Source organism: Chiloscyllium plagiosum, chromosome 4 (assembly GCF_004010195.1).
Source record: "Chiloscyllium plagiosum isolate BGI_BamShark_2017 chromosome 4, ASM401019v2, whole genome shotgun sequence".
In the NCBI taxonomy this organism is placed as follows: domain Eukaryota; kingdom Metazoa; phylum Chordata; class Chondrichthyes; order Orectolobiformes; family Hemiscylliidae; genus Chiloscyllium; species Chiloscyllium plagiosum.
The window spans coordinates 111,849,436-111,863,501 of NC_057713.1; the positions used below are offsets into that span (position 1 = coordinate 111,849,436).

General features: G+C 39.3%; 1 protein-coding gene across 8 annotated transcripts in view; it reads right to left on the reverse strand.

Annotated features, from left to right (window-relative positions):
* deptor (DEP domain containing MTOR-interacting protein) overlaps positions 1-14,066 on the reverse strand; it is a 134,306-nt gene that overhangs the window by 78,381 nt on the left and 41,859 nt on the right. For all 8 annotated transcript variants that reach the window (XM_043688969.1, XM_043688968.1, XM_043688967.1 and 5 more), the window contains 3 exons: positions 12,618-12,796; positions 7,557-7,739; positions 1,546-1,683 (listed from right to left, as the gene is read on the reverse strand). In XM_043688969.1, coding sequence (XP_043544904.1) covers positions 1,546-1,683; positions 7,557-7,739; positions 12,618-12,796 — 500 coding nt within the window. The remainder of the gene's footprint in view (positions 1-1,545; positions 1,684-7,556; positions 7,740-12,617; positions 12,797-14,066) is intronic.

Sequence of the window (14,066 nt, forward strand, 5' to 3'; positions counted from 1 at the left end):
TCACCTTCATCCCCTCCCCCACTCACCTATTGTACTCTATGCTACTTTCTCCCCATCCCCATCCCCCTCTAGCTTATCTCTCCACACTTCAGGCTCTCTGCCTTTATTCCTGATGAAAGGCTTTTTCCCAAAACGTCGATTTCGCTGCTCCTTGGTTGCTGCCTGAACTGCTGTGCTCTTCCAGCACCACTAATCCAGAATCCGGTTTCCAGCATCTGCAGTCATTGTTTTTACCTCGTTAATCTTTCGCAGCCTCCCCACCTCCTCAGTATTACCTGCCTGTCCACCTAACTTTGTATCACTGGCAAACTTCACCAGAGTGCCCCCATTTTTTCTCACTGTTAGGCTGGAAGAAATTTCTGCACATTCAGTTCCAGATGTTGGACAAGCAGCCTGACAATTTAGAAATAGCGCAAGAGTCAATAGAAGTGGTGAATAAAATACAATTGGACATTAGTTTCTTCTCAAAGGCTGACAAAGTTTCATTTTAGCAAGAACAGCAGGTGAATGAGAAAGAGGAGGGGCCCAAGGATAGATCCTTGAACGAATGTGGGAAGTAATGGTGACAAAAGGAAATAGGTTGTCAAAGAACAGAATTCTACCAGAAAAACAAATAATCTTGTTCAAGATTAAAACAAATCATATTAGAGCAAGCAGCAGTTAATAATAAAGCTTTTCAAATGAGAGCTGTTGAGATTAAATAATTCAAAAACAGGCACTTGTTGCATAATAGATTTAACATTGAACCATTCAGTCAGATTGCATTTTTTCAAATTCGAGAGAGATTAGGGACATTTTCGTGAAAAAGTATGGACTATATTTAGAACAATTATGATAGTTGTAAATGGATTGATTCAATTTAGCATCTGTAGCAACAGATACAGTGGAACACATTGATGCCCTTTATATACTTATCCCTCAGGAAACAAATTAACTTTTCTAATTTTAAATGTTTAATGTTATCAATTAATTTGATGGTGAATAAGCAAGTTGAGTTTCACATCATTACTTTTCAACTGATTTTTTAAAAATTCAAAAGAAAATCTTTGGTAATGATGTGCAGACGTGTTGGAACTGTGTCGATGAGATGGTGTGATTGTTTCTTGGACATGTTCTTTCAAGTTGGTGGTGATGCAATGTTCTAGACCTTATTATGGGAGCATTAACTGCCTTCCTTTTTAAAAAAACTTTTAGATCCTTCTGGCTGAATGCTTACTGTTTTAATCACTGACATCCACTTGGGTCCAAATACAAAGCAAAACACTTTCCTACATTAAATTCTATCTGCCAAGTTTACAATTCTGTGATGTGGGATGAATTGGCACTTGTACCATTCAATATAAAAGAATTGAAGAACAGGGAAAAAAAACAACTTAATCATTAGAAGACTCAACATTTCACTATAATAATACAGAGAAGGTTAACAAATCACAGACCGTGTCATGCACTTCATCCCCCCTAAAAACAACTGCTAATCAAAGAAATTTGTGATTTGTAGCTTCTCACATAGTGCTATCAGCAACTTCACATGGTCACAGCACTTACCAGACTTGGGGTTGGACAACACAGGAGGGCTGCTGCTGGGAGTGGGGCTGCTGCTGTAATAACCACTGCTGCCACAGCTGCTGCTCATGCTACACCGTCGAACCGCAGAAACAATCTTGATTTCCTTTGTTGGGCTCACTGCATGAGAGAAATCAAATGTCAAGTTAAACAATAGAGTTTTCAGTGGAGCTTTACCAAGTTGACAAGTAGGAAAAAAAATGCTGGCTATTCTGTATCAATTCAGTAGGGCATTCTAGTTTGTTTAAGTTACAAGATCATATATGTTTCAGTGGACTATTTAGCATGTTCTCAAACTCAAATTATTCAGCTTGATAATCAAACCAGACAAAAAAAAAATCACAAGTTCAAATTTCAGTCCATAACCAGGGTGGAAGATTCCAATCTAATTCAACTGCAAGAAGTAGTGTCACAGCATGGGGCTGTGGAAATGGTTAAGAGTTCACACTCTTTTTAAAACAATGCAGTTCTAATTGTAGATGTCACTCTACAGTCTGGAACGTACTTCTGTCTCCAGCTGTTCCCAAGAACGTGGGAACAGGGATAGGCGATTTAGCCCCTTAACCTTCTTCTCTTTGCCTGACCAAATGTGATCATGGCTGATCTGTGACTTAGCTCCTTTGCATCATATAGTTGTTTAGAAAACAAATTTTAAATATTAAATACTAAACTGATGAACCATTGACTGCAATTTGCGGAAGCTGGCTCAAACACTTATTACACCATGCCTGTAGAAATACTTAATAATTTTGCAACTTAAAAATCTGGTTCTAATTTTTAAGATAATTCTTGATGCACCAACAAGCACAAATGGTTTCTTCTATCCATTCCATCTATTCCCCTTGATATCCTAAAAACTTCTATCAGCATTTAGTACTGACCATCTTGATGTTATATCTCAATAGTGTTACATGCCATAGTCTCCAATTGAGTTTGCACCCGGTAAGTTTACAGATGACAACAAAATTGGAGGTGTACTGGACAGTGAAGAAGGTTATCTCAGAGTGCAATGGGAGCTTGATCAGAAAGGACAATCAGCTGAGGAATAGCTGATGGAGTTTAATTTAGATAAATGTGAGGTGTTGCATTTTGGGAAGGCAAACCAGAGCAGGACTAATGGCAGGGTCCTGGAGAATGTTGCTAAACAAAGAGACCTTGGGGTGAAGATTCACAGTTCCTGTCGGTAGAGTCACAGGTACACAAGACAGTAAAGGCAGCATTTGGCACACCTGCCTTTATTGGTCAGTGCAATGAAGAGAGGTGTTGGGAGGTCATGTACAGGACATTGGTTAGGCCACTTTTAGAATACTTCATTCAATTCTTATCTCCCTGCTATGGGAAAGAAGTTGTTAAACTTTCACAGGTGCAGAAAAGATTTCCAAGGATGCTGCCAGGGTTCGGGGGTTTGAGCTATAGGGAAAGGCTCAACAGCTGAGACTAAAGCGGAGACCGAGGAGTGACCTTATAGAAGTTTACAGAATCATGATGGGCATAGATAGGGTCAATAGCCAAGGTTTTTTCCCCAGGGGAGGGGGGCCCAAAACTTGAGGACAGAGGTTTAAGGTGAGGGGAAAGATTTAAAAGGGACCTGAGCAGCAACTTTTTCACACAGTGGGAGGTACGTGTATGGAATGAGTTGCCAAAGAAAGCGGAGGAGACTGGTACAATTACAACATTTGAAAGGCATCTGAATGGGAACATAAATAGGAAGGGTTTGGATGGACATAGGCCAAATGCTGGCAAATAAGATGGGATTAATTTAGGATATCTGGTTGGCATGGACGAATTAGACTGAAGGGTCTGTTTCTGTGCTGTACAACTGTATGACTCTAACTTGTTCCTTACATATTAACTGTTTGCTTAAGTATACCTATTTGATTTATAGGAGAAACGGAGGACTACAGATGAGGGAGATCAGGGTCAAAAAGTGTGGTGCCGGTCAGGCAGCATCCGAGGAGCAGGAGAGTCGATATTTCAAGCTTAACACTCTTGTTGAAGAGTGTATGCTCAAAACATTGACTCTCCTGCTCCTTGGATACGACCTGACTGGCTATGTTTTTCCAACACCACACTATTTGCCTTATATACTTGAACACATCCTTAATCGATCATGTTTTATTCACACGTTGTCTCTGGTCGAATCACTTGACGATTTTCGTGTAGTGCCTAAAGCACAATGTCTGATTGCTATTCTTTTTATTTCTTTTTCTTTTTGAACTATTATCTCGACTAACCTTTCAAAAATTTAACAACATCTTTTTTAACTAATTTCAGTGATCGAGCCTCCATGATATTGTTGGTAGAGAATTTCAGGTATTCACTACTCTCTGGGATAAGAGATTCTTTTAGATCTAAGTTTTAAATATATTTCTTCTTATTCTGTAACCATGACACCAAGTGGAAATATCTTCTCACATCTACTCTGTCAAGCCCTCTCAAAATATTCAAAGTTTCAATAAGATCACTGTTATGGATCAGGCCAGGCCCCCTTGAAATATTTTAAGAAGGTAGCCTAGATCCTCACTTTCTCTGATTTTAAAGCCAGATGTGAAGTGGAAACACCAGGTGTGATGCAGCTGGTTAAAACACTTGGCTTTAAGCAAAAAAGAATTTGTTTCAACACTACAGTTGAAACACAAACAAAAGAAAACAGAGATTAGAATAACAACTATTGGAAAACTTAACCGACCTGATATAGTAACTTAACTAAGGAACTGTTCCAATCCAATAACGTCCCATAAACACACTCCTATGCAAAAGGCAAATTGAAATACAGATTCTTACAGGCAAGAAGGAAGAATTTCCATACAGATTTCAGAGAGAAAAGTCAGAAAAGAATCTTCACTGAAGCTTGGAACTTTCCCTGGACTCCAGCATCTTCTGACTGCTACAGCTAAACCAAACTAGAAAGTACCTGAACTGGTTGAGCTGGCAACTCCCCTATCATTATTAAACTAGACAAATTCTACCTTTACAAACTCTCTTCAAAAAAATCAAGGACAAAATAATCTTTTTAAAGTGACAATCACAATCACCCCTCTCATTCCTCTAAACTCTAATGAATAAAATGACAAACCTGATTAGGCATTCTTGATAAATCAACCTTTTCATCTCCTGAATTAGCTGAGTGAATTTCTTTTGAACTGCCAGTACATCCTTCCTTAAATTCATGCACCAAAGCTGGACACAGTACTCCAGGCACAGTCTCACCAACATCCTGTACAATAGTAACAAAACTTCCCTTTTTTTAAACTCCAATATCACCATCTCCCCAGCAATAAAGACCAAAATTCTACTTGCTGCACCTGCATGTTAACGCTTTGCATTTCATACACTAGAACACCCAGATCCCTCTACACTGCAACCCTTTTGGGTTTGTCCCCATTTAAGTAATGGTTTGCCTTTGATTCTCCTTCCCAATGTTTTAATTGTTCTACCTGCACTTTTCTACATGAAACTCCATCTGCCAAGCTTAACCCCAACTGATCTATATGCCCCAAGAGATTCCTTACATACACATCACAATGTGTCCTCCCATCTTTATACTATCAGCAAATCTGGAGACATTACACTCTGCCCTCCTCCAAGTTAAGAATATTGATGGTAAATAGTGGAGGCCCTACGACTAGGGTCTTTGGACTACCACTTGTTACAACCTTCCAACCTGAAACATACTCATTGATTCCCACCTCATTACCTTCTGTCTGTTAACCAATCCACAATCCATGCTAATACCGGATTTCCAAAACTGTCAACTCCTATCTTGTGCCTTTTGTGTCGCACCTTATTGAATGCCTTCTGAAATTCCAAATACACTACACTTACTGGTTCCTCTTTATCCACTCTGCTTGTTGTAGCCTCAAAGAACTCCAGAAAATGTGTCATACATGCTTTCCCTTTCATAATACTATATCGAGTCTGTTTGATTGCTTTAATCTTTTCTCTATGTACGTTAATTTCTTCCTTAAGAATGGACTCAAGCATTCTACCAATGGCAGATATTAGGCTAACTGTCATATAGTTTCCTTTTTTATGTCTCACTTCCTTCTTGAGCAGAAGTATCATATTAGCAATATTCCAATTCGAAACTTCTGGAATCCAGGGTGTTCTGGAATATCAATGCCTCCAATACAGCTGCAACCACTTCTTTTAGAACCCTGGATGCATCAAGTCCTGGCAACTTGTCTGCATTTAGTCCAATTAGTTTGTCAAACACTTTTTCCTTTGTGAAAGAGAGTGTAACATAACCTTTCCTAACATTAGCACCTTGCCTATCTGATATCTTTGGGATGTTTACAATGTCATCCAGATAAAGACGGATGCAAAATATTGGTTTAAGTTAGCTCCAATTTCCTGATCCCTGTTATCAATTCCCCTTTCACATCCTCCTGTGGTCCCACATGTACTTCAGCTGCTCTCTTTCCTTGTATCTATCCAATAGAAAACACCTGCTTTTTAAAAATATTTCTTGCTAATTTACTTTAATTAGCAATTTCCTCCCCTTTTTCAAAAAGCTTTTTAGTTATCTGTTGCTGGCTCCTAAAATATCACAACTCTCTGGATTTCCCCCTAGTTTTGCTTCTTCAATGACCAGCTGACATCCTTGAGATTAATGTGCTTCTTCACGTGGACCATTTTGATCCAATGACTCTTAACAAACAGCAATACAGGTTTAGGTTGGAATATTGTGTAACTTAGACGTTGTAGAAACCCTAGATATTCACCCTTTCCTTAGAGGCACCAAGGGTAATAATAACATCCATGTTCCAAATAAGATGAAGAACTAGTCAATACAGTTCAGAGCAGTAAACGTATACACGGAATTCAGATGCAGGGTCGGGCTGGGCTAATGTGGTTGCATAAGCTTCACTGCTCCCTTGATTCATTTGGCAGCTCACTCCAGAGATCATTTTGCAATTGTCTGAAGTTAAAGAACATTTACTAAAGCTGGATAAGTGGAAAGTGAGAGGCCAGAGAAGAACTACATCAATGTCAAGTATTCTTTCTGCTGCCAGACCACAAAAAAAATTCAATTTTTCTAATCAATCTTGTAATCAGCTATTTACAGATGCTTTTTAGATTTGTTCAATTAACATTTTGGACATTGCACTATAGTAGATTCTGACCGCGAAAAGCAATGGACCTGGGTGGGTTAAATGGCACTTCTCTTCATGTTTTCTTATGGGAGATGTTACTGCCATTCTCACAACAAAGACCAAATATATTTTCAAACATAGATGTACAAAACTGAAGGAAAGAATGCTTCAGTAAACTTAAATTCATGAAAGCAACAATTAAGAAAACACTCCTTACAAATTTAAATTCTTCAAAAGCAACAATTGTAGATGAGAAATTATTAGACAGTCACTAGTCCAACTGTCAACCAGAATGTGACTTAAAAGAACATTTAATTTTATTAACGTATCAATCATTCTAATACAAGATTTATTTACCACAAGAAATTTACAAGTGATCGATGCTGAATCTGGGATATCTTTCCACAAACATTTACAATGTGCATGACACACTTAACAGCTGCTTTCCACACTGAAACCACAGTAGTCCATGCCTTCTTTGTGTGTAAGTTCATCTGCATAAAAGACAAATGTTACTTTGGGAACTAAAATCTTGCACCTGTTTCAGAAGATGCAGCCCAGTTTCTTCATTTTCCAGAATAGCAGACAGCACTGTGTTTTATCATCAGATAGTGCATTGTGGGAGGGGAGGTCCCAGGGAGCTAGTAGGGTGGTTCTGCAAAAGGAGCAAAAAAAAACCGAGGGGAAAAAAAAAATCATGGAAGTGAATGGTATAGCTTTTATACCTGCAGGTATTTTGAAAGCCCAACTGATCTGCAACTTCATGAAAGTGACCACTTGTCTAAATCAGCCTCCCAAATGTAGAAGATAGTAGACAGCAGGCCTCAAAGCATTTATTGTAGAACACCAAATAGAACAATAAAATCATAGAGGAAATTTAGAGTAAATAATTTTTACCTGAGAGGAAGCTGGTGTTAGGATTGTCAGAATTCTGTTTTCGTAAACAGAAAGGGCTTTCATGACTGTCAGGTGCCAAAGACACACTCCCATTCAGCAGCTCCACCAGTCTTCGCCTTCTGCGAAAGTTCATGCGGAACTGGTACAAGAGGTTACCATCCACAAAGTGATGTTTGTTGGCCACTGTGTGCAGAATAATGGGAGAGGGTGAAAGCGGTAGAATTAATTGCACTGGTAATACACAGGCTGTTTGTCAAAGCAACACAACACAATTTGAACTCTGAAAGGACAGTTAATACAAAGCAACAGCCACAAAGGCACAATGGGAGAAAAATATTAAAATGACTCTTTTTATGAAAGCTGCTGTTGTTCAGTAGTTCTGGACTGAACATCATCGTTATGGAAATTGCTTGGTAAAATTTAGACAATGCCAGTTAATTATACCGTATACCTTATTTCTCCTATTACACATGACCATGTAAACATTTCAAGTACTTTATTTAGAGACACACATTGCACAACTGAGACTAAATGCCTGAAATTCAAAAGGCTGTGTCACCAAAAAATTATTTCAAAACCAAGTGAATTTAAGACTGAATCATAACTTTTTGTTAGGTTGAAAACAGCAATATTTATACGTGTATGTACAGTAGAACCCCCATATCTGTGGATTTGGTTTCTGTGGTTTCAGTTATCCATGGTTTATTGCAACCGGAAAATATCACATGGAACATTCCAGAAATAATTCTGGTGGGGAAATAAATTTCCCATTTAAATGGGCGGGTTTGCTGCTATCTGCAGTTTCGGGCATCAACGGTAGGTCTTGAGAAGTATCACCCGCGGATATGGGGGGGACACCTGTACATATAAAAGCATACTTTGCAATGGAACTGTCCAACATCCAATACTGAATGAGAAGGAATTTCCTCTATTGTCTTCAGGCTGTACCACAAACACCACTCTCAAGCCATCGATCCACACCCTCTCTTTGTCTGAGGTGGCAATGAATTACTTTCCTAACTTTGCTGTCGCATTTGACACAACAATTAGCTTCTGGCCACACCTTTGTTGTCGCAAACATCGCTTCTATGATTTAGAAAATAATCTTCTTTTTCAACTCTGCTACCTCACCTAAATGTTCTTCTCCCTCTAATTCAATCAAGCTGGAGTCAGCTTTCTACACATATCCCCATCTCTGACAGTTGCATAAAATCACCTTTTTGCGCATGAATGGCTAATTGTAGCAGATTCTCCAGAAATGCATCCACACTTCCCCCGCCACTTCCCACCCAATCCTGATTAAAATTCACAAAAATTCCTACATGAAAAAATATCACAATGGCAGCTGCAAATTTTAATTTAAACTGCTTTAAAGAATATAAACTGGACTTCTGCCTACTGTAATCAATGTTCTAAAGAGAAAGGCATTTGATAATAATTTCAGGGATAACTATTCTGAGAACATATGGCACATTATTTTCCAACTGTACCACTGTTTATATTCCTATAAAACTCTCTGGCTCGAACAGCAAGTGAATAACAAGTTGAATCACTGTCTCAAATAGTTTGTGCATGAGCAGTTAAAAAATGGACAATGGAAGTGAATGGGTCCTTTCCAAGACAAGAGTAGGCTGTTTAGAAGATAAAAAGGCTTGGCATTTTAGTTCAGGTCAGCCAATCATGGATGGATTGCAGTAGGATGCTATGTTAATCTTAGCATTGGAAGGGGGAAGTAACAGCCCCTAAGTTCCTGCTCACTAGCCTGCAGCTGCTCCTCTCATATATGGATAAATATCAGGCTTAACTGTGAAACACTCCAAGCCTTTGCCAATTGGCAAATACCAACTGATACATTGTAAGGTTACATTGTTCACAAGTGAACTTTTACAATGTACTGTGATGGTACACGTGGAAACACCAATACCAAGCAAACAAATCTCCAGCCCCAGCTGAAAGACTGAATCAAATCTCTGGGAAACATTGTAAAATAAAATGGATTTGGCCAGGAAATAACAGTTATGAAGAAAACAAATAATATCTTAGACCAATGCTGAAGTTGGGATACAGGGAGGAGGGAGGAATAAACATAGATGGAGATGGACCACAAAATAAAAACCACATCCACAAAAATGACCCTGAACTTCCTTGGTCGCTGCCACTTCAACGTACCATTGTGTTCCCAGCCAACATCTCTGTCTCAGGCCTGCTGCAGTACTCCAGCGAAGCTCAGTGCAAGCTGGAAGAACAGCACCTTCTTTTCCACTTGGGAACCCTGCAGGCATCAATGTCGATTTCAAATAATTTTAGGGTCTGAGCATGTTCTCCCATGTCCTTACCCCAACCAAGCCTTGCTGTGACATGGGCTGCTACCACAAACAACCCATTATCAGCCACTTATGGTAACCATTATAAGCTATACATTTTCCCATTGCTTTGTCTAGCCAACTGTTTTCCTATCTTTGGGCTCCATCTCCGCTTACCGTTTACTAGGCCCCACCTATCTTCAGCGTATATACTAACCTTTTCCTAGCTAAAATCAGGACTGAAGGAGGGTCAGTGGATCCAATACATTAACTTTACTTTATTTTTTCCACAGTTGCCAAAATTCGAAGCGCCTTATACTGTTTATCACATGTTTATATTGCTGTTTGATCTACGGAAAGGCTGGTGAAGTATTGTTGCAAGATTAAGAAAAAGAACCGTGGATGGTGGAAATCAGAAACAAATATAGATATTGCGATAAAAACTCAGCAGGCTTGGCAGCAACTGTGGAGAAAGTTAATTTTTAAGAATGTACACAGCGGGCAGACCGACAGCATTTCCCTGGGTGACAGTCTGCCAAGTAATTAAAGAAGTAAACAAAACAGCTCTTCAGATTACATTTGCACAGTAGCACAATAAATGCCTGGAATTGGCTGCGAGAACTGAAGCACAGAGGGCATCAAATGTACTAACAACACAAAATCAAAAGACTGCAGATGCTGAAAATCTGAAATAGAAACAGGAAATGCTGGAAATCTTAGCAAGCAGGACTGAGCAGCTGTAAAAGGAAACAGCATCTGTTTCAGGCCAATTTAAAACTGAGTACCGAGGATACTTGAAGTCTGAAATAACAAAGAAAACCTTGGAGAAACTCAGCAGGTCAGGCAGCACCTGTGGAGAAAGAAACAAAGTTAATATTTTGAATCCCATGATTCTTCTTTGGAACAGTTTCAGGTTGATGATTCTTCATTTGGACTCAGGTAAATAGACATGCAATTGGTTTTGAGCAAGTTAAGGCGCAGGTATTGGCAATAAATGCTGCTGTGCTAATGCTCTCTATATCTCAAAAACAAATAGAAGAGGGCGTGCAAATTGGATATGCTGTAGCAACACCAGCGTAAATGTTAGATACAATATTGCAAATTAACTCTCGAGACTTAATCTTGGGAAAGCAAACAAAACCAGAAAAAAAAGTAACTGCACAATCCTGGAATTGAGCCATCACTTAGGAGGTTGTCAACTGTTTGGAGGCAGCTCTTAGGCCGTATCCCTGTCAGAGGTACAGAGTCCAAAACAGGCCTGGGTGCCGCAACAGTCAGACTACCCTGTCGCCCTATTCCTACCTCAATGTGCGTTGCATGGCAGAAAAACCATTTTTTTTTACTTCAAATATTCGAAACATTGATGCCTCCATCTGACACAACTGTCATTGCAGGCTGCTGCTTCCTTTGAGTTGGAAGATATCTGATTAACTCACTAGCTTTGAGGGCCTGCCCACTGTCCTCCAACTAGATTACAAATCTTGCCCTTTGACTGTCTCAGAAATGCAAAACCTGTCATTTCCCACAGTGTGGAGTTCTAACGCACATGTCAATCTCAGATTGGGTTGAAAAGCCCATAGGGAAACCCCTGCCCTTGATTCCAGCCAGGACCACCATGTTGATGTCAAACCTCAAGTGGCTGAGTTCAGGAGAAGAAAGTGAGCCAATGAGTAGCTCCCAATTATTATTGATTCTCGTGAATATAGTTGCAATCTTTAGGCATATTTATAATCTCTTCATTTACGACACAAGTATTTCACTTTCAACTTGCTGCTCTGTAACAACCCTTTTGAATGCCCAGGAAATTGTCTTCATATGATCAACTGATTCACTGCACAATGATGAAAAATAGTAGTGTGTGATTTTTTTAATTGAAGGAGCCCATTTAGAGCCACAATATCCTTGGCAGTGTAATCCAAGCCATGCTAAGACATTACTATTGAGCCACATCTGCAAATCTTGCCGACACATACCTCTGCAAGTGACTAAGAGGCAACATTTCAGACTTGCAAAGCTGCGCAAAGGATTATATAATATATCTGAAGCTTTGTGAACAATTTTCAGCACGTTACATTGCTTACATTGTTTTATTGGAATTAAAATCCTATTAAGTACAAAATACAACAAAGATTTATTCAAAATAAAACCGTCTTCCAGGCATAAATATGGCTATTCGACTAAAAGGGGGTGTGAAGAACATGTACCAGTCAACACACTCCAACAGTTTTCTTGTTTTTCTGTTTACGTATTACCCTGAAAATATTAATTCATGGTTCAGAACTTATGTTCTGTATATCCTAGCATATTCCCAATATATTAAAGAAGGCAAAGAGGCAATGACCTCTTCACTAAATATCCACACATTCCAGTAGTGTGGAGCAGAAATTGGAAGGAGGAATCCTGGATGAATTTCTGCTTGGAAGCCTTGGGACTCCTTGGTAAATTACAATAGCACACCAGGTTGAGATCAAAGTCAAGCTGGGCTTCCTCATCATTTAAACAGAGAGCTTTGTGAAACTATTATGCATCAACCAGCAGATAAAGGCCAGATCAGGGTTGGGGCAGCTCACAGGTAAGAGACGACTTGGTCTAACTCCTTCTAATCGACTTGTTCAGAGGTGTTATTACATACCTCTGGAGCAGGTGGGACTTGAACCCAGGCTTCTCTGGCCCAGGGACAGGGACACTAGCACTGTGCCACATGTGGGAAGAACTGCTTTACATTGCATGTCAAAAGAGTAATTAACCAATTTCTCACCATGTTGAATAATGCCATGTTCCAGCAGTCTACAACAAAGCTGTTCCCCTTCACTCCTTAATGCAACCTCTCCTTCTTGGATCAGCCAGTCGATAAATTCACTTGCTACAAAAGCACGTTGATATTTCACTCCTTCTTCCTCCCTTGTCTGCAGCAGATAGTTCTCAGTGGTCATCAACCTGTCATGACAAAGTTACAAATACAACTCTTGGTTTAAAAAAGCTGTGCCTTTGCAAACAGAGAGGAGAGAAACAAAACAGAAATCCAAATAGGAGTGCAAGACTAATGCGCTTCAATCTAAGCCAAAACTTAAATCTGCATAGAATTTTCAGGATGCCACAATAAATTGTTCTTGAGTACGGTGATACTCTTAGTCCACGAGTTGGTGTGGCAACTTGTCTAAAAAAAAAAGGAGAGACACTTATAATCTGTTGGCTTAGAAAACCTGGATGGAAGCTCTGGTTACAAGGAGATGATGATGAAATGCTTTTGATTAAATAAAAAGTACAAACAACATTTTAAAGCTTCAATTTATTGATTTCATGCACAGGCACCTAAAATTTTACTTTTTTAAAAAAATACAGGCAATTTCGGACTTTACATGCAGGAATTTGCAAAGAGAGACCCCTGCTAATTTTCCTCACCTTTGCTTGTACTGTCAAAATGAATTTTGACAAGGGACAAAAAAAAAAAATTGGAGGAAAAGGAGGAGAAAGAGAAAGGAAAATTTATAAAGTACAGGACATCAGCACAGAAATAAACTCCTAAGCCAAATAAACTAAAAGAATACTGTTCACATTCATGACAACTGTGAAAAATGCTTCCACTTTCCCACCAAAAGCAGTCTGTACTTTCTTTCATTTACGGAAAATGGAAACTGTTGTTAAAATGAAACTTATTGCACCCTCACTAACAAAGTCAGAAAGGAGACTATATTTTTAAAAACTTTCAAATCATTCAGAACAGAAAAGTCAAACTAAGCTCATTTGTTAATACCTCAATTCAGTAGCTCCGAGCTTTTTGGGACTGTGGAATAAGGTTTTATTTACAATTCAGATGCTCGACTATTTTCAGATTTAACTTGGGTTCGGCCCATATCTTCCTAAAGAATAGGATGATCTTCATTGCTTTAGAATAGACATGAATTGCGAATCAAGACATATGGATGTCTGACACAGTTGACTCTATGTGAGGTGCCCTGGAAAGTGAAACATCTGACAGCCAATTACCCAGTATTTGGAATCCTACAAGAAAGTTCCCTCCTTGACTCACTGCTGACCAGCTAGCTTCTAGCCCACTAACCATCCACAGATATCTTCAACTCCCCCTCCCACTCTGCTAAGACATGCAGGTCCTGGGCCTCCTCCACCGCTGCTCCCTCATCACCCGACGCCTGGAGGAAGAACGCCTCATCTTCCGCCTCAGAACACTTCAATCCCAGGGCATCAA